Source organism: Panthera onca, chromosome F1 (assembly GCF_046562875.1).
Source record: "Panthera onca isolate mPanOnc1 chromosome F1, mPanOnc1 haplotype 2, whole genome shotgun sequence".
In the NCBI taxonomy this organism is placed as follows: domain Eukaryota; kingdom Metazoa; phylum Chordata; class Mammalia; order Carnivora; family Felidae; genus Panthera; species Panthera onca.
In genome coordinates this window covers 69309321-69332850 of record NC_138355.1, presented here as the reverse complement: position 1 = coordinate 69332850, position 23530 = coordinate 69309321, and the positions used below count along the sequence as shown (strand labels likewise).

At 59.8% G+C, this 23530-nt stretch overlaps 2 protein-coding genes across 5 annotated transcripts; both read left to right on the top strand.

The window, feature by feature from the left end:
• Positions 1 to 1534: 1534 nt before the first annotated feature.
• Positions 1535 to 7432, top strand: LOC132676298 (CD48 antigen-like). Of its 2 annotated transcripts, XM_060628414.3 has the most exons (6): positions 1535 to 2528; positions 3778 to 4170; positions 4537 to 4833; positions 6169 to 6310; positions 6524 to 6606; positions 6864 to 7432. In XM_060628414.3, the coding sequence occupies exons 1-5, from the start codon at positions 2456 to 2458 to the stop codon at positions 6603 to 6605; spliced, it is 987 nt and encodes a 328-aa protein (XP_060484397.3). In that variant the 5' UTR covers positions 1535 to 2455; the 3' UTR covers position 6606; positions 6864 to 7432. The 2 variants fall into 2 exon arrangements, with proteins under 2 accessions (XP_060484397.3, XP_060484398.3); XM_060628415.3 differs by lacking the exons at positions 6169 to 6310; positions 6524 to 6606 and having other exon boundaries at positions 2216 to 2528; positions 6864 to 7425.
• Positions 7433 to 12859: 5427 nt separating this feature from the next.
• Positions 12860 to 20812, top strand: LOC145713358 (SLAM family member 8-like). Of its 3 annotated transcripts, none has more exons than XM_081791955.1 (6): positions 12862 to 13168; positions 17195 to 17593; positions 17961 to 18257; positions 19594 to 19732; positions 19929 to 20005; positions 20246 to 20812. In XM_081791955.1, exons 1-5 carry the CDS (start codon positions 13096 to 13098, stop codon positions 19957 to 19959), a joined length of 939 nt encoding a protein of 312 aa, XP_081648081.1. In that variant the 5' UTR covers positions 12862 to 13095; the 3' UTR covers positions 19960 to 20005; positions 20246 to 20812. The 3 variants fall into 3 exon arrangements, with proteins under 3 accessions (XP_081648080.1, XP_081648081.1, XP_081648079.1); XM_081791953.1 differs by having other exon boundaries at positions 12871 to 13168; positions 19594 to 19728; XM_081791954.1 differs by lacking the exon at positions 19929 to 20005 and having other exon boundaries at positions 12860 to 13168; positions 19594 to 19728.
• The last annotated feature ends 2718 nt before the right edge of the window (positions 20813 to 23530 follow it).

The following is a 23530-nucleotide window of genomic DNA, read 5'->3' as shown; positions in this document are numbered from 1 at the left end:
CAGAGAGAGAGGGAGACACAGAATCTGAAGCAGGCTCCAGGCTCTGAGCTGTTGGCACAGAGCCCGACGCGGGGCTCGAACTCACAGACTGTGAGATCGTGACCTGAGCTGAAGTCGGACGCTTAACCGACTGAGCCACCCAGGCGCCCAGCTGTGGTGTTTTTGGAGATGGTCTTTATCAAGTTAAAGAAGTTCCCTCCAATTCCTAGTTTACTGTAAGTGTATTGTCATGAGTGAGTGTTGGGCTCAGTCACATTTGGAGTCAAAGAAAACAATAAAGAAACTTAATTTTGTAGAGGAACACCACCGAGGAAGTTAATACTAATACTTATCTGCCCAGGTAGACCCTGTCTTCCCTGCTTACTGAGACACAGAGTAAAGTGGAGACTATTCCACTCGGACAAATAGCATATATACCTTCCAAGCCACCAAAAATAATTTAGGACAAACTAGTTTATTCATTTTAATTTTTTTTAAAGTTTATGTATTTATTTTGAGACAGAGAGAGCAAGAGAGCGAGCACAAGCCTGGCAGTAGGGAGGGGGAGAGGGGGAGGGAGAGAGGGAGAGAGAATCCCAAGGAGGCTCCCTGCTGTTAGCACAGAACCCGATTCAGGGCTTGATCTCATGAACCCTGAAATCATGACGGAGCTCATATCAGGAGGTGGATGCTTAACCGACTGAGCTACCCAGACGTCCCAATAGGCTGCCTTTTTGATTTGTTGCTTTTCTTTGCTGTGCAGAAGGTTTTTATGTTGATGGGGTCCCAATAGTTCATTTTTGCTTTTGTTCCCCTTGCCTTCGGCAACGTGTCTAGTAAGAAGTTGCTCTGACCGAGGTCAAAGAGGTTGCTGCCTGTGTTCTCCTCTAGGATTTTGATGGTTTCCTGTTTCAGTTTCAGTTTTTCATCCATTTTGAATTTACTTTTGTGAGTGATCGAAGAAAGTGGTCCAGGTTCATTCTTCTGCATGTCGCTGTCCAGTTTTCCCAGCACCATTAGCTGAAGAGACTGTCATTTTTTCATTGGATATTCTTTCCTGGTCTATTGATGATGAGTTAACCATATATTGGTGGGTCCATTTCTGGGTTTTCCATTCTGTTCCACTGATCTATGTGTGTGTTTTTGTGCCAGTACCATACTGGGGACAGCCTTTTGGCAGGCTGTCCCCGTTACGGGACGGGAGCGGGGGAAGAAGGCGGTGTTGATGCTCTCTTGTCCAAGGAGCGCAGAGCAGGTCGGGGAGCCCAGAGTGGACGGGGGGACTCTTGGAGGCCACACGGTGGGAAGGGACGGGGGCTGGGATGTTGGGTCTCAGAGGTCACGGTTAGGAGTCCAGTCCCTGCTCCGCCCTGCTGAGTGACCTGCGATGGTCGTCCACACCCTTAGGATGGGCTTCCACATCCCCAGAAGGGACTTCCCAGCCCATAGGCTGACTACCTTCAGTGCGTGTCCCCTGCCATCCTGGGGTCCAGCCTTAGGATCCGAGGCTCTGAGCAGCTCGGGGGAGCCTCCGTGGGCGGGGAAAGGGCACGACCGGCGGGGAGTTATGGTGCTGCTCCCCCAGAAACCACGGGAGACAAGGTTCTCAGAGGTCGTGGGGCCCCGTCTGGGGAGAAGAGGCCTGACCCTCAGCAGGTGGCCGTGAGTCTGAGGCAGCCAAGCCTGTGGACGGAGGGGCCCGTCCCTGCCCCCTGCCTGTGTGTGAGAGCGGGCCCAGGGCTGGCAGAGCCTTAGGGGGACGCGCTGGTGGGGTGCTGCCCTGTTGGGGGGGTTTGCCTTCTGTGGGGGGGGGCAGGGCGAGTCTGGGTGCCCGGAGGGCCTGGGGTGCCGGCAATAGGGAAATGCCCGTGTTTGCACTGGGGTGTGGGGGTGGCCCCTTCCCACAAAGTGCTTTGTTCTTGTGCTCAGAGCATCTTCCTTAGACACCCGACAGTTAAGTGCAGAGAAAATCAGAAAGGAGATTTGACTCGTTCAATGGTGTTAAGACAGAGGACAGGCCCAAAGCAGGGGGGTCACTGTGTCCCTGGTACAGTGGTTTGTGAGACTTTGGGCCTGGCCATCGGCTGGCCCTGGGGAGCAGGGCTGCCTGGGCAGAGTGTGAACCCAGGGAAACAGGTAAGGGGTCCCGCTGGCTGCCAGCTGGGGAGCTGAGATCGCCACGCTGGTCATGCCCACAGGACGGGGCGTCTCCCACACAGCGTCTCACTGAGGGGGTTCCTATGTTTATTCCACCATCATTCCCCGAGGGTCACTGCAGGTGCCAGAGAGAAGAGGAAGCATCTGAATGGCTTATCTAGACCAGCCAGCTTGTCCTAGACAGTTAGTTCCGCCCTTGGGGTGGGAAGAGCCTAAGAGTGTTCTGAGCAGAAGCTCGCCTCTTCTCTTGCCTCTGCCTTCTGGATGTTTCTTCCACAGCCAACTCGGCCCAGACCAAGCCTGAAGGAGGCAGCCTGTGATGGGAGCCCGCTCAGAAGACCCCCACCTGTGCTGGGCCTCCCGGCTCCTGGGGTTCAGCAGCCTCGTCCTCAGTGAGTGGCCCGGGCTCCCCGGGTGGGAGGCTGGTGTGCGGGGCAGGGAGGCGGGGGTCCCGTGTGTCTGATGTCTGTGGGGAACAGCCCGAAATACCAACTCTGTCAGGGAGCACGAGGGGGGCATCTGGCTCTGAGCCTATGGGTCTCGCTCCTGTAAACTAACAGGAAAAGCCAAGCACGGGGAAAGGCTGTAAGCAGACAGCTGACAGCTGACAGAAAAGCAGATCAAACAGTCATGTGACATGGTGACCAGGGTCTTTTGCAGGAGAGACGCTCGTTAAAATATCACGTGACCGGATTTTCCCTCATCTATTCTGCAGAAGGCAAAAAGTTTGGTTGTTACGTGTCGGTCGCTGTCAGGACGGCACTGAGGCAGGCCTGTCCCCAGTACATGAACCTGCCTTTGGTGCACTGGACCCACCCACTGGGTTATCCCAGCGTATGCACGCCTATGTGTGGTGTATGTGTGTGTTAGATGTATACACCCCCGTATACGGTGGGTGTGCACAGAGGCTGGGGTATGTGCATCCACTTGTGCACAGTCTCCAATCCAAGGCTACTCGACGCGACAGCGTTTGCAGAGACAAGAACAACGAACTCTCCGTCACACGTGGAGAGACCTCCAGTCCACGAGGGGACGTGTGCAACGTTAAATGAGATCCTTCCATGTGTGCGGACTGTTCACACGGCTGGCCCGAGGCTGCTCTCAGTCCCTGCCAATGGCCGTCTCCACAGCGCAGCCCCCAACACGGCACTGGGGTCGTCACAGCAGCGAAAGACAGGGTGTGAGCCAGACGGACGTCTCACTCCCGTGAGACCTGCTGTCGCTGAGTGACGTCCATCACTTTAGCTGAGCTCCGCTCCAGAGCAAGTCACAGGGCGCGGCCCCCACTCCAGGGCCCGGGCTCCCACAGCGTGTGGGCAGCCACGGTGGAAGCTGCCTCCTACGCTGGGCACCTGGCATCGGCCCAGATGTGCTGGGGGCTCTCGACCCTGATGTCGTCACGTCCAGACTCTCAGAGTTAGGCGGCGAGGACACTGCGGGACAGCAGGTCAGGACCAGGTTCAAGGGGACGCCCCACGAGGACCAGGACCCGATTCCAGCATGGCTCCAAATTCTTGCTCTGTCCCGCCTCCCAGAGTCAAGGGAGTCTACTGGGCGGATTTCATGAGCGCCATGGGCTCTGGGGTTTTCTCCTTATTGTCAATGACCAAACACTCACCGTGTCTGTTTCCAATGCCCTAGGCGCCTTCAGCACTGTGGTCAACGGTTCTGGAAGTCTTGGATCTCAAGTGGAGGATTCTGGAAACACGGTTTCTCTGACGGGAACTCAAGGAGGTTCTGTGTCATTTCATGTGACCCGAAGTCCAGAATTAGCTCCAGGACTCAAGCTGGAGAAGATTTCTTGGGCCATTAAATCTGGAAGAAACTACACGATCATGCTGCACGTGTCTCCTGGGGAAGATGTTCCAAAATGGGTCAACTTCCAGGACAAGTTCGAGAAGAGGGTCCATGTGCTCAACACCACGACCCTGAGGATTGACAACCTGACCCTTGAGGACAGTGGGCACTACTGGGCTCGAGTCTCCTTAACACGAGGAAGAGAAACGAACCGGTATTTCCACCTCACTGTCTACGGTAGGTGGTGGCTCCTCCCCCAATACATACTTACCCACTTCTTTTGTCCCTGGGAGTGTCCCTGGCCCCCCTGGCAGGACCCCTTCCAGACCCCACCTTGAGGCTCTGGCTTCTCCCTTGAAACTGGATGCAGTGTGTTCACCACAAGTCGAGGCAGAGCTGAGATCACGCCTGAGGTTTCACGCAGTGGCTCCCGTCCTCATAGCCACTCGCTGTCTATTTGGGTCAAGTCCTCTTATCTGTAAAGTGGATTCACCATCCTTGGGGGGAGGATGCCAGGGCGAGAGTGAGATTCTGCCCAAGAGAGCATGAGGCGTGATGCTCCCCACTCACGTGACCCCGTGTCCTCTTGTCCCTCCTCCCCAGAGCCCGTACCCCGCCCCCGTATCTTGGCCCAGACTCCATCCATCACACCAGACTGGTGCAACGTCACCCTGGAGTGCCACGCCCCGGGAACCAGAGAGGACGTGAATGTGTCCTGGGAGAGCAAAGGCCTCCCCAGGGAGCTGGAGGAGAGAGGAGTCCCAGGACCGGCCCCTAACCCCTGGACCCTGGCTCTGAAGCTGCCCCTGAGCCAGCCCAGCCCCAGCATCACCTGTGTGGTCAGCAACCCGGGGGACCGGAAAACTGCCACCCGGGACCTTGGGGAAGTGTGTGCCCACGGTGAGTGCATCCTGTCAGAGGGGAGGGGACTCCCGGAGCTCAGGTCCCCCTGGGTGAGGGTTCCGGGTTCTGTCCCCCATGTTTAGGTCACCTCCTGCCACCCGTCACCCGTCCAGGAAGCTGGCAGGCACATCCCGCTTGCTTCTGCCTTTCGGTGTCTCTCTCCTGCTCCTCTGCACCCCTCACCCTGCTGGTCCAGGCAGCCCCCTCGGGTACCTCACCCCTGCCTCATCCTTCAGTCCTTGTGTGTCCCGGGAGGTCTCCAGCAAGCGAGGGGGGAGAGTCAGTGGTCGGTGCCACCGACCAGAGGGAGGCCGAGCCAGCCGCGGCCTGCAGGGTTCAGGCGTCGGGGCTCGTGTGCCCGTCTCCGGTCTCGGGGACACGCTTCCCGCCCAAGTGCTCGCCTGGATTCCCGGATGTGTCCTGGGCTCCCCAGGTTTCAGCCTCTGGCCAGGCTGCTCCTTCTTCCCCCAGACCTTCCCGTCCCGCGTCCTCCCCTTCCCCACTTACTCCCGTCCAGGGACCCCTTGCCTGCAGCTGCCCCACCGTGTGTGACCCCTGCCGGCCCACAGGAGCCCCCGCTGGGGTCCCGTCCAGCAGGCACTGACCTCGAGCGGGGCTCCTCACCTCGTTTGCTCAGGGCCCTGCAGGAGCCCCCCCTGAGCCGCCCTCACCCCTCACCTCCTCTCAGGAGCACAGGGCCCCCCCCCACCGAGAGCGGATGCTGTGGCCAAGGGCACCGGAGGGAGGGGCCGCGGCTGCTTCTGCTTTGTCTTCCTGTCCCACCTCGGCCTCCCCACCTGACTTGCTCACCGTCAGCGTGTCCCCGAGTGAGCAGCGACCGGCTTCCCTGTGTGCTGCCTCGTCCCTCCACCCCATCGTCCCCCTGCTGCCTCAGCATCCCTGAGTCCCCGGGGAAGCTCGTCCTCAGTGACCTCTAACCTCTGGAGGAGCCTCCTCCCTCCTGCTCACCCTCCTCCCTCCGGCTCTTCCCTCAACTCAGTTTGGCCCTCCCCTCCTCCAGGAAGCCCTCCCTGGAGACCCGTGTACCGGCTTGAACCTCTAGTGCACCGCCATGGCCCTGGCTGGCTGCCTTCGGCCTTTTCCCAGCCTTCCCCCACGGCTGAGCCGCTCAAGCGCCTGGCCCTGTCCTGTCCCTCTCAGCACCCCGGCCCCAAGCAGGGGCCCGGCGCTGGTTGAGTGACAGGACCTGCCGTGTTCCGCCCTCTCCAGCCGAGACCGGGTCCCTTCACACGTCTCCACGTGCCTGGCAACGGGCATGTGACGTTGTCTCTTGTCTCATCCTTCTTCACTGTCTGTGTGGGAGGCAAACAGGTCCTCATGGGCCGGATGGGTCTGCCCGCCTGCCTGACATCTTGGCGACTGTTGGTGTCAATGTGGGATTGATCGTGGGAGCTTTAGTGGTCGTGCTTCTGGTCATCGGGGTTACGGTGCGCATATGGCTGATGTGTGAGAGGTAGGCCTGGGAGAGGCAGGTGCATTTCGCTTTCCTGTGCATACATACTTCCCTTCCCCTGGGACCCTCGTCTCCCTTTCTCCTGCATTTTCCTGCTCAGGGAACATCACTGCAGAAGGCTGGTGGGTGTGGGCATGATCTTGGGGGTCATGGTGGTGGGGAGGGTACACGTTTCCGACGTTCAGATGCAAGTTCGATCTGTGTGTGTCTCAGGGGCAGGATCAGAATAGAAAGGTTTAGACTCTGTTGTTGGCATCAGAGAAGGAGAACACGAGACAGGAGACGGCAGAGATGAGGTGAGTCCAGGAGAGGAGGTCAGCCTGGGTTCTCCCATGTCCCTGTGCCTGGGTGTGGGTGTGTCAAACCCAGGGATCAGCAGTTTCTGGCCTCATTGCCTCTGTATCCCTCTCCAGACAGGGCAGAATTAACACGGGGTCCGTGCAGTGCTGGGCGCTTTGGGGGGAGGTCAGGTGAGCGGCATGGCATCTGTGCGGGTCCCTCTGGGGCCCCTCTGTCCCTCAGCTGTGGCAGGAACCCTCTGTCTGCGTTCCAGGGTTCGGGGGAACCACATCTCGAACAGGAGACACCGCTCACGACAGTCTACAGTGAGGTCCGCCACCCAGGCCAGGGCTTGAGGGTGATTTAACTGGAAGAAGCAGGGAATCCAGCCTCCCCCCGACACCTCTGTTGTGCGCGCGATGCCTGCGGCCCTGGTCATGCCCCCTCCCCCTCTGACTGCTCTCAGCAGGGACCGGATTCATCCAACCTCAGCGAATCTCTATGCGGACGCGTCGGACGCGTCGTGCAGAAGTTGAGCGGAAGACACCCATCGCGGCAGATCGAGGGGGACCTTCGTCGTTAAACGAGTCCAAAGCTGTGGTCCGGTTCCGCTCAGCCTCAGCCCCTTTGGCAACCGTCAACGGAGCCCACTCTCCCCACGTCTGTGCCCCGTCCGTCGTCCTGTCCGGACCCTCGGCCTCTGGGACCCATCGACATGAAGTCTCAACTTCCAGCCTTGACCGGTTCACCACCAGCCAATAGTCAGTATGTGCATGTTCCTTCTGTCTCTCTCCCCAAATACATATGCAAATAACCACTTTAAAAAAAAAACAGATGAAATTTGTCTAAGACCTATTATGGCTTTGTAATTTCAGGTTTAATTTGAAAAAGTTTGTTTTCACTCTGACCCTTGTGACTCCGCCCACAGCAGGACCCCGAGCCCCTCTCTCTCCGTCTCTTACTGCCCCCACCCCCCCATCCTCTGCTGGTCCCTGCGGAGCCCTCCTCTGTCCCCTGCCACCACCTCTCCCCCGGTGACTCTGGCTGAGTCCGAGGCCGGAGCCTGGCCGCGCCGAGCCCGCGTCTCCAGTCCTGAGCCGACACCCTCACGCGGCCGCCTGATGAGCATGGGCTCTCGGAGGCACAGTCACCTGTGGGAAACCCGATTCCTGTCTCACGGGGACCCTCCCTCTCCCTGGCTCCTCCATGGGCTCTGATGACCTTTCCAGCTCCCGCGGGTCCCACCGTCCGCCCACTGACCTCAGCAACACCCGGAGGTCCCCTTTGCTCCCTCGTTCGCTCCCCCCTGGCGTCCACACCTCCGGCAGCCCGTGTGTCCCCGTATCTGCCCTGCTCTCTGCACGAGGTCCTCGCTGAGCGCCCGCGTCCTACTCTGGCGCTCGGCCCCAGCTCCCTGCAGGTCCAGAACGCGGACCAGAACCCGGTACCGCCTCGTCCCCGGGACCAACCTGTGGGGCCGGCCCGTGGGCGTCCCCTTCCCAGCATCGGGGGGCCTGGGGGGCTGACCTAGCAGCAGAATCCAGGCAGAGGAAGGAAGAATTTGAAGAGGAAAGACTGAGGACCCTGAGGGCACCCCACCCTCGGCTCTGGGACCTCAGGTCCAGGGACACTGGTTGTTCTGCACACAGGGCACAGTCAGCCTGAGAGATGCCTTATTCTTAGCCTCGGGCCAGCTAGTAAGACGCACCAAACTTCAGATCTGCAGGGGAGGCCTCAAGGCCCAGAGAGCCAGGCCGGGTGGGGGCAGGAGAGAGAGGCGGCGCTGGGCTCATGGGTGGGAGAGACCCTGTGCTGGCCTCCGCCTGCATCGCCCTGTCCTGCCCGTCCCCGTCGTCAGCTGTCCAGCAGTGAGGTGGACGAGGTGTGGGCCGCCTCTGCTCTCCCAGCAGGTGTGTGCAGGTGGGCGTGGCCGGGACCTACAGCGTTGATCAGGGGGGTGTGGCAGCAGCAACCCCCCCCGCCCCCCGCCCCGGAAACCCAGTGTGTCCACAGAGCAGCGCCGGAGGGGGGCGTCCTCCACACGACTCTCATCCAGGACACCCAGGAATGAGGGGCAGGAGAGGAGGGCACCTGGCAGCCGGCCCTGTCCTGTGGTGCCTCAGTTTCCCCTGCCTGGGCTATGGCCCTTGGAGAGGGACAACTTGTGAGTGGGGATGGGGCCATGGCACCTTTCCCAGTGGTTCTGGCAGGTTAAGGGCCGCCTGTCACCCCACTCTTCCCTGCTCTCTACTCTGCTGCCCTCGCTCCTACCCCCTGCCCTGTTCCCCGGCTCCCAAAGAGCCCCTGGGGACCCGCAGCGGCAAACACAAGAGGGACAGACAAGGGCCAGCCCCAGGGAGCGCGGGGGACAAGCTGACTGTGCCTCCTGCATCCGGCCCCCAGGAGTCTCCCTATGTCCTTATAAACTCCAATGTCCCCGTCCCCAGACGTGAGCCCTTGCCCGCCTCTCTCCAGTTGGACCACCTCCGTAGGCAGCAGGGACGGGATGGCCGAGTTGGCCTGTTCTGGGGGTGCACACAAGGCGGGTCACAGAGCCTGTGGTCTGTCATCTGCGGCCCCTCCCACTCGGATCCCGACCTTCCCCCCCGTGGGTCCTGATGCGGGTGCCGGCACCTCTGTAGAGCAGGTGGGGAGGAGAGAACCGCGGAGCCACAGGGGGTCCTGGAGAAGGCGCGGAGCCCCCTGCACAGGGCCCTGCACGCGGGGGACGCTCGAGGCCTGTGCCCCGCGCCCCCCCCCAGCACCCCCACCCCCCATGACGATGGCCGGGCTCCGCGGTGAGGCGAGATGTCCCCACTCTGTCTGCTCCGTCTGCGGAACTGACCTGCTTCCCGAGGCCTGAACTGCTTCCGCCAGCCGGGCGCTCCTCTGGGAGGAGGACTCCGCTCCCTGTGTCTCCCCGCCCCTGTGCTGCACACAGTAGGCGCTCATGACCTGTGTGTGCAGGTGAACCCACGGTGAAGGGTTCTTGGCAGGAAGTCTCCAGCGGCAGTTCGGTCCTCGGCCGCCAGGTGGCGGCGGTGGCCGGCGCTCAGGGCCTGGAGGGAGGCTGCTCAGGGCGACTGGGGGGGGGTGGGGGTGGGGCCGGCGGTGCTGAGGGGGGCGGGGCGGCGGAACTTCTCCCTTGGAGCCCAGACCCACCCCGGGGCAGAAGGGAGAGATCAGCACCAGACACACTGGGAGGGGGGGCAGGTGGCAGGGGGGGCAGTGCAGACATAAATGTGCAGCCAGGAGTCAGGAATCAGGAGCCAAACCTGGAAGGTAGGAGCCCAGGTGAGCGGTGGGGGGCGTGGTCGTGAGGTAGGAGGGGTGCGGGGTGAGGGGTGAGGGCGGGGATCTGAGGGCAGCGACTGTGATTGAGGAGGGGGAGGTGGGAGGGGGATCTGGGGCTGGGAGGGGGGTGGGTGACCGCCGGGAAAGGGGGATCCCTGGAGTATCCTGGGTCTGAGGTCCGAGGTCCCGATCCAGGTTTCTGGGGTGAAACAGGCTGGAGGGCAGAGTGGGGTGCTTGCCCCATCCTCTGAGACAGACCCTGAGAGGTGAGGGCCGATCCCGGGGGAGGGAGATGGGACGCAGGGGATCCCTGAGGTCGCAGGTCATGGGGGTGATACCTGGTCCCGAGAGAAGGTTTGCTCCCTGGAGGAGGAGTCGCTGAGAGCTCAGAGCCTGGAGCCTGCCTCGCATTCTGTGTCTCCCTCTCTCTCTCTTCTTTCCCCTGCTTGCGCACTCTCTGCCTCAAAACTAAATATACATTTAAATAATTTAAGGGAAAGTCTAGGGGTGCCAGTCTGGCACAGTCTTTGGAGGGCGAGACTCTTCATCTGAGGGTGGTGAGATCGAGCCCCACGTTGGGAGCAGAGCCTACAAAAAAAAGTAGTCTAAGGTTTGTTAGGTTCAATTAAACAAAATGAATGACACAGGAAATCAATTGTTCTGTGTTCTCTCTGGAAGGTGGCTCCCGATGACAAAGATCATGTTTTACACGTATGATTAAAAATCCTACTATTTCCGTAAGTTCGCCTTTGGGACCTCCGGGTGTTTCAGTTGGTTAAGTTTCCGACACTTGATTTCCGCTCAGGCCATGATCTCACAGATCAGGGGTCGGAGCCCCGCATTGGACTCTGTGATGAGAGCCTGGAGGCTGCTTGGGCTCCTCTCTCTCTGTGTCTCTCTCTGTCTCTCTCTCCATCTCCCTCTGTCTCTCTGCTGGGTGCTCTCTGTCTCTGAAAATATTTAAATAGACTTAAAAAATTAATTTGCCTTTTCCAGAACCTCATGTAGCTGGAATCATACAGTGTGTAATCTCTTCAGATTGGCATCTTGCATGTGGTAACAGGCATTTACGTTCCCCGCAAGGCTTGTGGTTTGATAGCTCGTTTCCTTTTAGTGGTGCGTGACGGCCCATTCTCTGGATTTAGCTGTTTATTTATTTTCCCTGATGACATATGATGTGGGGCATCTCTCCTGTGCTTTTTGCCATCAGCGTGTCTTCTCTGGTGAGGTGTCTGTTAGTGTCTTGGGCCTCTTTTCATTGGGTTGTTTGTTTTCTTAATGTTGAGTCTGGAGAGTTCTTTATATATGTTGGCTAATACTACTTTATCAGCTGTGTCTTCTGCAGATATTTTCTCCCTGTCTGTGGCTTGTCTTTTCCTTCCCGGGATTGCCTTTGCAGAGCAGAACTGTTTCATTTCACTGAATTCCTGTTTACGTCATCTTCCTTTCATGAATTGTGCCTTTTGTGTCTTTCTGAAACGTGTTCACCAGTCCCAAGAACATCTAGATTTTCCTATGTTGTCCTGTCGGAGTTTCCCAATTCTTCGTTTATATAGAGGTACTGATCCGCTGAGTTAGTTTTTGGGAAGGGTGTGAGCTCTGTGTCTCGGTTCTTTTTTTTAGCACGTGGACGTCTGGTAGTTCCAGCACCATTTGTTGAAGAGACTGTCTTTCGTCCATGGCATTGCCTTTGCTCCGTGTCAAAGATCAGTTCACCGTCTATACGTGGGTCTATTTCTGAGCTCTCTATCCTGTTGCACCATCTGTTTGGTTCTTCTCACCAAATCCGTAGTGTCTTGATGGCTGTAAGTGTGTAGGAGGTCTTGAAGGAGGGGGTGTCAGTTTTCCACCTCGCTCTTCTGCAACATAGAAAATGACTCCTCTGGGTCATTTTCTCTCCATGCAAACTGCGGAATCACGTGACCAATGTCTACAACATAACGTGCTGGGCTGCAGATTGTGGTTGACTGAATGTATAGATCAAGTTGGGAATTTGGATATCTAGACAACATTGAACCTTCTTATCCACGAACATGGTCTATCTCCCCATGTACTTAGTTGTTCTCTGATTTTGTTTATGAGAGTCTTGTAGTTTTCCTCATAAAGATCCTTGCATATTTTGTGATATTTGTGCCTAAACACTTCACTTTTGCGTTGTCAGTGTAGACGGTACCGTGCATGCTGTTTAAAATTCCATTTCTTCGTTCCTGGTGTGTAAGTGAGTCATTGAGCGTCGAGTAGAAACCTTGTGTTTCCTGGAACCGTGCTATCATCCGTCATCAGATGAAGAGTACTTCTCGTTGTGTCGATCCTTTTGGACGTTGTACATGGAAACCCACGTCACACGTGTGCAATGATGGTTTTATTTCATTCTCCACAGTCAGTGTACCTTTTATTGCATTTTGTTGTCTTATTTTGTCATCTAGGACTTCACGTACAACCCTGAGAGAGGGTGTTGATAGGAGCCATCCTTCCTGGTTCCTGGCCTTAGGGGAAGCATTTCCTGCCTGTAGGCATTAGGTATGATGGTAGCTGTGGTTTTTGTGGAGATGATCTGTATCAAGTTGAAGAAATTCTCCTCTGTTCCTAGTTTAACTCTGTGAGTTTATCATCATGAATGGGTGTTGGGCTCAGTTTCTTTTGGAATCAGAAGTCAATAGAAAAAAGTAATTTTGTGGCCTGATACCAGCTAGGCCGTTAACACTCATCTGCCCAAGTGGACCCCATCTTCCTGCTTACTGGGACACAGAGTAAAGACCAAACTCTTGTACAGACACAATAGCAGTGGTTTGTGCGACTTTGGGCCTCGCCATCGGCTGGCCCTGGGGAGCAGGGCTGCCTGGGGGGAGTGTGAACCCAGGGAAACAGGTAAGGGGTCCCGCTGGCTGCCAGCTGGGGAGCTGAGATCGCCACGCTGGTCGTGCCCACAGGACGGGGCGTCTCCCACACAGCGCCTCACTGAGGGGGTTCCTATGTTTATTCCACCATCGTTCCCCAAGGGTCACTGCAGGTGCCAGAGAGAAGAGGAAGCATCTGAATGGCTTATCTAGACCAGCCAGCTTGTCCTAGACAGTTAGCTCCGCCCTTGGGGTGGGAAGAGCCTAAGAGTGTTCTGAGCAGAAGCTCGCCTCTTCTCTTGCCTCTGCCTTCTGGATGTTTCCTCCACAGCCAACTCGGCCCAGACCAAGCAAGCCTGAAGGAGGCAGCCTGTGATGGGAGCCCGCTCAGAAGACCCCCACCTGTGCTGGGCCTCCCGGCTCCTGGGGTTCAGCAGCCTCGTCCTCAGTGAGTGGCCCGGGCTCCCCGGGTGGGAGGCCGGTGTGCGGGGCAGGGAGGCGGGGGTCCCGTGTGTCTGATGTCTGTGGGGAACAGCCCGAAATACCAACTGTGTCAGGGAGCACGAGGGGGGCATCTGGCTCTGAGCCGGGACCCGCCTGGCACAGGGGAGAGGCTGCCTCTGCAGCTGTGAGGGGAGCAGGGGGCCGACCCAGGGTCCCCGTCGTTGCTGGACGACGCTGGTCCCGCTTCTGGTGCAAGAGGAGGGCACGGAACACAAGGAACCAGGAAGGGAGGGCGGCCTCCGGAATTTGAGGGTGTCTGCGCCCACTTGCTGGAAGGGTGTGGATGTCAGAGGGCACTGATAATCAGGGCCCCGGGACGGGGTGAACGGGGTGACGGGAAGGGAAGTAGCAGGTCCCCAAAAGGGAACTGAAAGAAAGACTGTCCTGATGAAACCCAGATAGTCCCGTTAGCACTTCCCCCGAGACCATCTGCCTTCGTGAAACAGACGAAACAAAAACAAAGGACAAGACCGAGGTCGAGAGCCGTGGATTCCCCTGGAATTTCATTTCCTGCCATGTTTTGCTTGGGTGCCCTGGCCTCTCTGCGGGAGGGGGATGCAGGGTTTCTAGGAATATTCCCGAACCTGGGGCATCTGTAAGCAGGGCGTTTCTCATTAGACATGAGGATTGTGGGGCCTGGGGGCTCAGTTGAGCGTCCGACTCTTGATTTTGGCTCAGGTCATGATCTCACGGTTCACGTGTTAGAGCCCCACGTCGGGCTCTGTGCTTTGTCAGCCTGGAATTGTGTCTCCTTCCGTCTCTGTCCCCACTGCACTCATGCTCTGTCTCTCTCTCAAAATAAATCAATACATTTAAAAATTTATTTAAAAAAAAATGAGCTTTGTAAGGCGTTGACATCTCTTTGATCTCAGTATTTTGGCCACAACAAATTGTAGGCTTTCTCTTTCTTTTAATTTTTATTAACTGGAAAAATATGTGAGATTACATAGAGTTTTCTCCATCAACATCTGGGTTGGAAGATTATGTAGGAAAGAGGAAAGAAAAATGGAAGAAAGAAGGAGAAAGGAAGGAAGGGGGAAAAAGTAAAGTTTTATGTTCATTGCTGAATATTAAATTTTATCTTCTTCAGGGCTTCCTGGGTGGCTCAGTCGGTTAAGCTTGGGACTTCAGCTCAGTCATGATGTCACGGTTGGTGGGTTTGAGCCCCCCAGTCGGTCTCTGTGCTGACAGCTGGGAGCCTGGAGCCTCCTTGGGATTCTGTGCCTCCCTCTCTGTCTGCCCCTCCCCCGCTCTCTGTCTCTGTCTCTGGAAATTAAATCAATGTAAAAAAAACAATAAAAAAAAATAAATGTTATCTTCTTAAATAAATCCTGGCTCTCTGGATCACAGCCACCTGTGTCCCTAGCCGTCTGTCTCTCTGTCCTTCTGTCCTTCCTTTCTGGGATTAGCACCTTCTGCTGATCTGAGGGCTCTCACTGCCTTCAACCGAGCTTGAGTCGGCTTCCAGCCTCCTGAAGCCCAGGCTCACCATCCAGGCGGGGGGGGGGGGGGGGGGGGGCAGGCCCTCCCCTGCAGTCTGAGGGCTGAGCCTCCTCCCTCCCTGGTTGCCTCCTTCCCAGCAGGTGCCCGAGGTCTTGCCCTGCCACAGGCGGACAGGTACCTGGGTGCCCTTTCCCAGGAGAATAGCTGGGGCGTGAGAGCCCAGGACTGCTGGGAACCGCTGAGAGTGAGCCCCTTCGCAGGCAGGGTAGGGCAGGGGGAGAGGTGCAGGCAGCTCCCTGCAGGGGAAGCCCTGGGCTGGAGGAGAGGGAAGCCGGCTCCATGGGCAGCAGCCCAGTGGAGAGAAATGGGGAGATGCCCACACCATGTGGAGCCACAGTATCCGGCCCTCCCTCGTCTCTAGGACGCTGCCCCCCTTGCACAGGTGTGCTCAGTTTCTTGCTGCTGGGGACTTGACAGGGACCATGGAAACCTGCTGCCGTGGACATGGCTCTGAGAGCTCCATGGCTCTGAGCGGAAGGCCCGGCGGGACTTTGGCTCCCGTGGCCGCCTGTGGGGCGGCACCATGGGTGTCTGTCTCCCGGGAGCCCGTCCCTGATCCCGGGAAGAGACCCCGAGAGGGCAGCTGGTGGGGAGCACAGGGCTCCATCCGGGACCTGGGAAGTTCGGGGCGGACCCCAGTTGTGCTTGCCAGGAGCAAGCATCGTCCTGATGGGAACAGCTCACACCTAAGGGAAAGCTCTCGCCTTCTGACACCCTGGCAACGGTTCCCTGAGGGGAGCACGGTCATTGTCTCTGCCTCAGAGACTCAAGGAGAAGGCAGGGAGGTTACATGACTGCCTGAGGCCACAGGCTGTAGACAGCGGAGGACTCCCGCCTCCTGGACCCTCCCCCATCCTCACCGCCCTGCTGCAAGGGACCTCCTGGTCTGAGACCCAAGCACAGTCCCTTCCGGTCACATTCACACACCAACACTGCAAAAGTTTTAGGAGGCATCTAGACCGAGTTCACAGCACACTTTTGCTGTGGGGCCGATGTTTTTCTGCAAGACGTAAAACCAATAAGCCTTACAAGTAACGGGTACATCCAGCTTCTTGAGGCTGAGAGCAGGGCCAGAGTCCACAGACAGAGGTGATGTGCGCGTTGGAGAAGAGTTACGTTATCTGTGTTAGAAAACAGGCTGCTTCTCTTACGACAGGTGCGGTGGCTCCTCTAAAGTAATGGGACACGACAAGCCAAGGACACAGGCAGATCCAAACCGCAATGGGACACAGCAGCTGGCACGTGGGGACAGGGACCTGCCGTCCAGGCCGGGCAGCGTCAGGCGGGATGCAGCCACCTGCTGTCGGAATGAGGGAGTTAGTGAGGGCATCATTGCGTAGAAGGATCCGGAATCTTCTACAAGCAATACTGGCCTGAGCCCTTCTCTGGGTTCTCTGCTTCCTCGGAGAGCCAGGAACGATGTGAACACAGTGAGGGGGCAGGCCCCCCGTGAAGACAGACCTGGAGAGGGGTTTGGGGCCCTGGCAGGCAGCGGTCCCCCAGGCGGTCCTGCCCTGCTGCAGGGGACACATGGGCTTCCTTTCAGGACAAGGTCGTTCTTTGCCCGTCCCCTTCTTTCCCATCCCGGTCTCCAGAAGGACCCAGGGTATCAGGTCCCCTGGGCTGTGCCGCATGGGGCATTTTGGGGTCCGGAGGGCGGCCCGGAGGCCCTTGCCTTCTGGTCACGGCTTTGCAAGAGGTGACTGAGGAAGGACATTGAGGGTGTCTCGGGGACCGGCTGGGGAAGCGTGGTCTTCGTGGCAGGCACAGCAGAGCTCACCTACCCATCATATCTTCTCCCACATTTTCCAGTTCTGGGTAGGGAGCCAGGGCCCTGTGACTAGGTGGCCAAACCCATGAGCAGAGATCGCGCCGCTTCTGGAGGGAGAGAAACCCCCACGGGCGATTCCCCTGTGTGCCTTCCCTGTTGTGGCCCCGCGGGGTGCAGCCACCAGGGCGTGATGCCTCTACCTTGTGTGACAGGACCCCTCTCAGTCTCAGAATCTCCCCTTGTCTCAGCCCCTGAGCGACTGGAGTGCGTGTTACCGTAGCACAGCCTCCCTGAGCCTGACTTTGGGCCCCTCCGCTCCAGAGCAAGTCACAGGGCTCGGCCCCCTCTCCAGGGCCGGGGCTCCCACAGCGTGTGGGCAGCCACGGTGGAAGCTGCCTCCTACGCTGGGCACTTGGCATCGGCCCAGATGTGCTGGGGGCTCTCGATCCGTGATGTCGTCACGTCCAGACTCTCAGAGTTAGGTGGCGAGGACACTGCGGGAGAGCAGGTCAGGACCGGGTTCAAGGGGACGCCCCACGAGGACCAGGACCCGATTCCAGCATGGCTCCAAATTCTTGCTCTGTCCCGCCTCCCGGAGTCAAGGGAGCCTACTGGGCGGATTTCATGAGCGCCATGGGTTCTAGGGTTTTCTCCTTATTCTCAATGACCAAACACTCACCGTGTCTGTTTCCAAAGCCCTAGGCGCCTTCAGCACTGTGGTCAACGGTTCTGGAACTCTTGGATCTCAAGTGGAGGATTCTGGAAACCCGGTTTCTCTGACGGGAACTCAAGGAGCTTCTGTGTCATTTCATGTGACCCGAAGTCCAGAATTAGCTCCAGGACTCAAGCTGGAGAAGATTTCTTGGGCCATTAAAAACAAGTCTGACTACCTACTCCTCCTGTACGTGTCTCCTGGGGAAGATGTTCCAAAATGGGTCAACTTCCAGGACAAGCTCGAGAAGAGGGTCCATGTGCTCAACACCACGACCCTGAGGATTGACAACCTGACCCTTGAGGACAGTGGGCACTACTGGGCTCGAGTCTCCTTAACAGGAGGAAGAGAAAGGAACCGGTATTTCCACCTCACTGTCTATGGTAGGTGGTGGCTCCTCCCCCAATACATACTTACCCACTTCTTTTGTCCCTGGGAGTGTCCCTGGCCCCCCTGGCAGGACCCCTTCCAGACCCCACCTTGAGGCTCTGGCTTCTCCCTTGAAACTGGACGCAGTGTGTTCACCACAAGTCGAGGCAGAGCTGAGATCACACCTGAGGCTTCACGCAGTGGCTCCCGTCCTCATAGCCACTCGCTGTCTATTTGGGTCAAGTCTGTCTTATCTGTAAAGTGGATTCACCATCCTTGGGGGGAGGATGCCAGGGCGACAGTGAGATTCCGCCCGAGAAAGCCTGAGGCGTGATGCTCCCCACTCACGTGACCCTGTGTCCTCTTGTCCCTCTTCCCCAGAGCTCGTGCCCTGCCCCCAGATCCTGGCCGAGACTCCATCTATCACACCAGACTGGTGCAACGTCACCCTGGAGTGCCACGCCCCGGGAACCAGAGAGGACGTGAATGTGTCCTGGGAGAGCAAGGGCCTCCCCAGGGAGCTGGAGCAGAGAGGGGTCCCACGACCGGCCCCTAACCCCTGGACCCTGGCTCTGAAGCTGCCCCTGAGCCAGCCCAGCCCCAGCGTCACGTGTGTGGTCAGCAACCCGCGGGACCGGAAAACTGCCACCAAGGACCTTGGGAAAGTCTGCGCCCACGGTGAGTGCATCCTTTCAGAGGGGAGGGGACTCCCGGGGCTCAGGTCCCCCTGGGTGAGGGTTCCGGGCTCTGTCCCCCATGTTTAGGTCACCTCCTGCCACCCATCACCCGTCCAGGAGGCTGGCAGACACATCCCGCTTGCTTCTGCCTTTCGGTGTCTCTCTCCTGCTCCTCTGCACCCCTCACCCTGCTGGTCCAGGCAGCCCCCTCGGGTACCTCACCCCTGCCTCATCCTTCAGTCCTTGTGTGTCCCGGGAGGTCTCCAGCAAGCGAGGGGGGAGAGTCAGTGGTCGGTGCCACCGACCAGAGGGAGGCCGAGCCAGCCGCGGCCTGCAGGGTTCAGGCGTCGGGGCTCGTGTGCCCGTCTCCGGTCTCGGGGACACGCTTCCCGCCCAAGTGCTCGCCTGGATTCCCGGATGTGTCCTGGGCTCCCCAGGTTTCAGCCTCTGGCCAGGCTGCTCCTTCTTCCCCCAGACCTTCCCGTCCCGCGTCCTCCCCTTCCCCACTTACTCCCGTCCAGGGACCCCTTGCCTGCAGCTGCCCCACCGTGTGTGACCCCTGCCGGCCCACAGGAGCCCCCGCTGGGGTCCCGTCCAGCAGGCACTGACCTCGAGCGGGGCTCCTCACCTCGTTTGCTCAGGGCCCTGCAGGAGCCCCCCCTGAGCCGCCCTCACCCCTTGCCTCCTCTCGGGAGCACAGGGGCCCCCCCACCGAGAGCGGATGCTGTGGCCAAGGGCACCGGAGGGGGGGGGCCGCGGCTGCTTCTGCTTTGCCTTCCTGTCCCACCTCGGCCTCCCCACCTGACTTGCTCACCGTCAGCGTGTCCCCGAGTGAGCAGCGACCGGCTTCCTGTGTGCCGCCTCGTCCCTCCACCCCATTGTCCCCTTGCTGCCTCAGCCTCCCTGAGTCCCCGGGGAAGCTCGTCCCTCAGTGACCTCTAACCTCTGGAGGAGGCTTCTGCCTCCCGCTCACCCTCCTCCCTCCGGCTCCTCCCTCAACTCAGTTCGGCCCTCACCTCCTCCGGGAAGCCCTCCCTGGAGACCCGTGTACCGGCTTGAACCTCTAGTGCACCGCCATGGCCCTGGCTGGCTGCCTTCGGCCTTTTCCCAGCCCTCCCCCCGCGTCTGAGCCGCTCAGCACATGGACCCTGTCCTGTCCCTCTCAGCACCCCGGCCCCAAGCAGGGGCCCGGCGCTGGTTGAGCGACAGGACCTGCCGTGTTCCCCCCTCTCCAGCCGAGACCGGGTCCCTTCACACGTCTCCACGTGCCTGGCAACGGGCATGTGACGTTGTCTCTTGTCTCATCGTTCTTCACTGTCTGTGTGGGAGGCAAACAGGTCCACTTGGACAGGCCGGTGCTGGTTACTTGAGAGACATCCTGGGGGCTCTTGGCATCATGTTCCTGATCCTTGGAGCTGGACTGTACCTTCGGTGCTCACGTGGGAAGAAGCAGAGCTTGGAGCCTGGGAGAGGCAGGTGCACTTCTCCTACCGGGGCCATGTACCTCCCCCTGCCTCCTACTGACCCTCAGCTCTGTTCCCCCTGCATCTTGCTGCTAAGGGGTGTCCCTGCAGAAGGCTGGTGGGTGTGGGCATGACCGAGGGGGTCATGGTGGGGGAGGGTACAGGTTTCCAAGGCTCATTCAATCTCCATCCGTGGGACTCTCCTGCAGGGTCGCAGGAAGAGCACAGGGCCTGTATTGATGGCGTCTGTTATGCAGGGAAAATGTCCCGAGACCACAGGAAGCAAGTGAGGCCTGGGTTCTCCCGCGTCCCGGTGCCTGGGTGTGAGTTTGTCAAAGCCAGGGATCAGCAGTTTCTGGCCTCGTTGCCTCTGTATCCCTCTCCAGACAGGGCAGAATTAACACGGGGTCCGTGCAGTGCTGGGCGCTTTGGGGGGAGGTCAGGTGAGCGGCATGGCATCTGTGCGGGTCCCTCTGGGGCCCCTCTGTCCCTCAGCTGTGGCAGGAACCCTCTGTCTGCGTTCCAGGGTTCGGGGGAACCACATCTCGAACAGGAGACACCGCTCACGACAGTCTACAGTGAGGTCCGCCACCCAGGCCAGGGCTTGAGGGTGATTTAACTGGAAGAAGCAGGGAATCCAGCCTCCCCCCGACACCTCTGTTGTGTGCGCGATGCCTGCGGCCCTGGTCGTGCCCCCTCCCCCTCTGACTGCTCTCAGCAGGGACCGGATTCATCCAACCTCAGCGAATCTCTATGCGGACGCCTCGTGCAGAAGTTAAGCAGAAGACACACATCGCGGCAGATCGAGGGGGACCTTCGTCGTTAAACGAGTCCAAAGCTGTGGTCCGGTTCCGCTCAGCCTCAGCCCCTTTGGCAACCGTCAACGGAGCCCACTCTCCCCACGTCTGTGCCCCGTCCGTCGTCCTGTCCGGACCCTCGGCCTCTGGGACCCATGGACGCGAAGTCTCAACTTCCAGCCTCGACCGGTTCACCACCAGCCAATTGTCAGTATGTGCATGTTCCTTCTGTCTCTCTCCCCAAATATATGTGTAAATAACCACTTTAAAAAAAAACAGATGAAATTTGTCTAAGACCTATTATGGCTTTGTAATTTCAGGTTTAATTTGAAAAAGTTTGTTTTCACTCTGACCCTTGTGACTCCGCCCACAGCAGGACCCCGAGCCCCTCTCTCTCCGTCTCTTACTGCCCCCACCCCCCCATCCTCTGCTGGTCCCCGCGGAGCCCTCCTCTGTCCCCTGCCACCACCTCTCCCCCGGTGACTCTGGCTGAGTCCGAGGCCGGAGCCTGGCCGCGCCGAGCCCGCGTCTCCAGTCCTGAGCCGACACCCTCAGGCGGCCGCCTGATGAGCATGGGCTCTCGGAGGCACAGTCACCTGTGGGAAACCCGATTCCTGTCTCATGGGGACCCTCCCTCTCCCTGGCTCCTCCATGGGCTGTGATGACGTTTCCAGCTACCTCGGGTCCCACCGTCCGCCCACTGGCTTCAGCAACACCCGGAGGTCCCCTTTGCTCCCTCGTTCGCTCCCCCCTGGCGTCCACACCTCCGGCAGCCCGTGTGTCCCCGTATCTGCCCTGCTCTCTGCACGAGGTCCTCGCTGAGCGCCCGCGTCCTACTCTGGCGCTCGGCCCCAGCTCCCTGCAGGTCCAGAACGCGGACCAGAACCCGGTACCGCCTCGTCCCCGGGACCTCCCTGTGGGGCCGGCCCGTGGGCGCCCCCTTCCCAGCATCGGGGGGCCTGGGGGGCTGACCTAGCAGCAGAATCCAGGCGGAGGAAGGAAGAATTTGAAGAGGAAAGACTGAGGACCCTGAGGGCACCCCACCCCCGGCTCTGGGACCTCAGGTCCAGGGACACTGGTTGTTCTGCACACAGGGCACAGTCAGCCTGAGAGATGCCTTATTCTTAGCCTCGGGCCAGCTAGTAAGACGCACCAAACTTCAGGTCTGCAGGGGAGGCCTCAAGGCCCAGAGAGCCAGGCCGGGTGGGGGCAGGAGAGAGAGGCGGCGCTGGGCTCATGGGTGGGAGAGACCCCGTGCTGGCCTCCGCCCGCATCGCCCTGTCCTGCCCGTCCCCGTCGTCAGCTGTCCAGCAGTGAGGTGGACGAGGTGTGGGCCGCCTCTGCTCTCCCAGCAGGTGTGTGCAGGTGGGCGTGGCCGGGACCTACAGCGTTGATCAGGGGGGTGTGGCAGCAGCAACCCCCGCCCCCCCCCCCCGCCCCGGGAAACCCAGTGTGTCCACAGAGCAGGGCCGGAGGGGGGCGTCCCCCACACGACTCTCATCCAGGACACCCAGGAATGAGGGGCAGGAGAGGAGGGCACCTGGCAGCCGGCCCTGTCCTCTGGTGCCTCAGTTTCCCCTGCCTGGGCTATGGCCCTTGGAGAGGGACAACTTGTGAGTGGGGATGGGGCCATGGCACCTTTCCCAGTGTTTCTGGTAGGTTAAGGGTGGTCTGTCACCCTCACTCTTCCCTGCTCTCTACTCTGCCCTCGCCCCCAGCACCCACCCCCTGTTCCCCGGCTCCCAAAGAGCCCCTGGGGACCCGCAGCGGCAAACACAAGAGGGACAGACAAGGGCCAGCCCCAGGGAGCGCGGGGGACAAGCTGACTGTGCCTCCTGCATCCGGCCCCCAGGAGTCTCCCTATGTCCTTATAAACTCCAATGTCCCCGTCCCCAGACGTGAGCCCTTGCCCGCCTCTCTCCAGTTGGACCACCTCCGTAGGCAGCAGGGACGGGATGGCCGAGTTGGCCTGTTCTGGGGGTGCACACAAGGCGGGTCACAGAGCCTGTGGTCTGTCATCTGCGGCCCCTCCCACTCGGATCCCGACCTTCCCCCCGTGGGTCCTGATGCGGGTGCCGGCACCTCTGTAGAGCAGGTGGGGAGGAGAGAAACGCGGAGCCACAGGGGGTCCTGGAGAAGGCGCGGAGCCCCCTGCACAGGGCCCTGCACGCGGGGGACGCTCGAGGCCTGTGCCCCGCGCCCCCCCCCCAGCACCCCCACCCCCCATGACGATGGCCGGGCTCCGCGGTGAGGCGAGATGTCCCCACTCTGTCTGCTCCGTCTGCGGAACTGACCTGCTTCCCGAGGCCTGAACTGCTTCCGCCAGCCGGGCGCTCCTCTGGGAGGAGGACTCCGCTCCCTGTGTCTCCCCGCCCCTGTGCTGCACACAGTAGGCGCTCATGACCTGTGTGTGCAGGTGAACCCACGGTGAAGGCTTCTTGGCAGGAAGTCTCCAGCGGCAGTTCGGTCCTCGGCCGCCAGGTGGCGGCGGTGGCCAGCGCTCAGGGCCTGGAGGGAGGCTGCTCAGGGCGACTGGGGCGGTGGGCGGGGGGGGGGGGGGGGGGGGGGTGGGGTGGAGGGGGGTGGGGGGGGTGGGGGGGGGTGGGGGTGGGGGGGGTGGAGGGGGGTGGGGGGGTGGGGGGGGCGGGGTGGGGGTGGGGGGGGGCAAGTGGTGCTGGGGGGGGGCGGCGGAACTTCTCCCTTGGAGCCCAGACCCACCCCGGGGCAGAAGGGAGAGATCAGCACCAGACACACTGGGAGGGGGGGCAGGTGGCAGGGGGGGCAGTGCAGACATAAATGTGCAGCCAGGAGTCAGGAATCAGGAGCCAAACCTGGAAGGTAGGAGCCCAGGTGAGCGGTGGGGGGCGTGGTCGTGAGGTAGGAGGGGTGCGGGGCCGGGTGGGGGGGGGGGTGAAGGCGGGGATCTGAGGGCGGGGACTGTGAATCCGGAGGGGGAGGCGGGAGGGGGAATGGGGCTGGGAGGGGGGTGGGTGACCAGTGGGAAAGGGGGAATC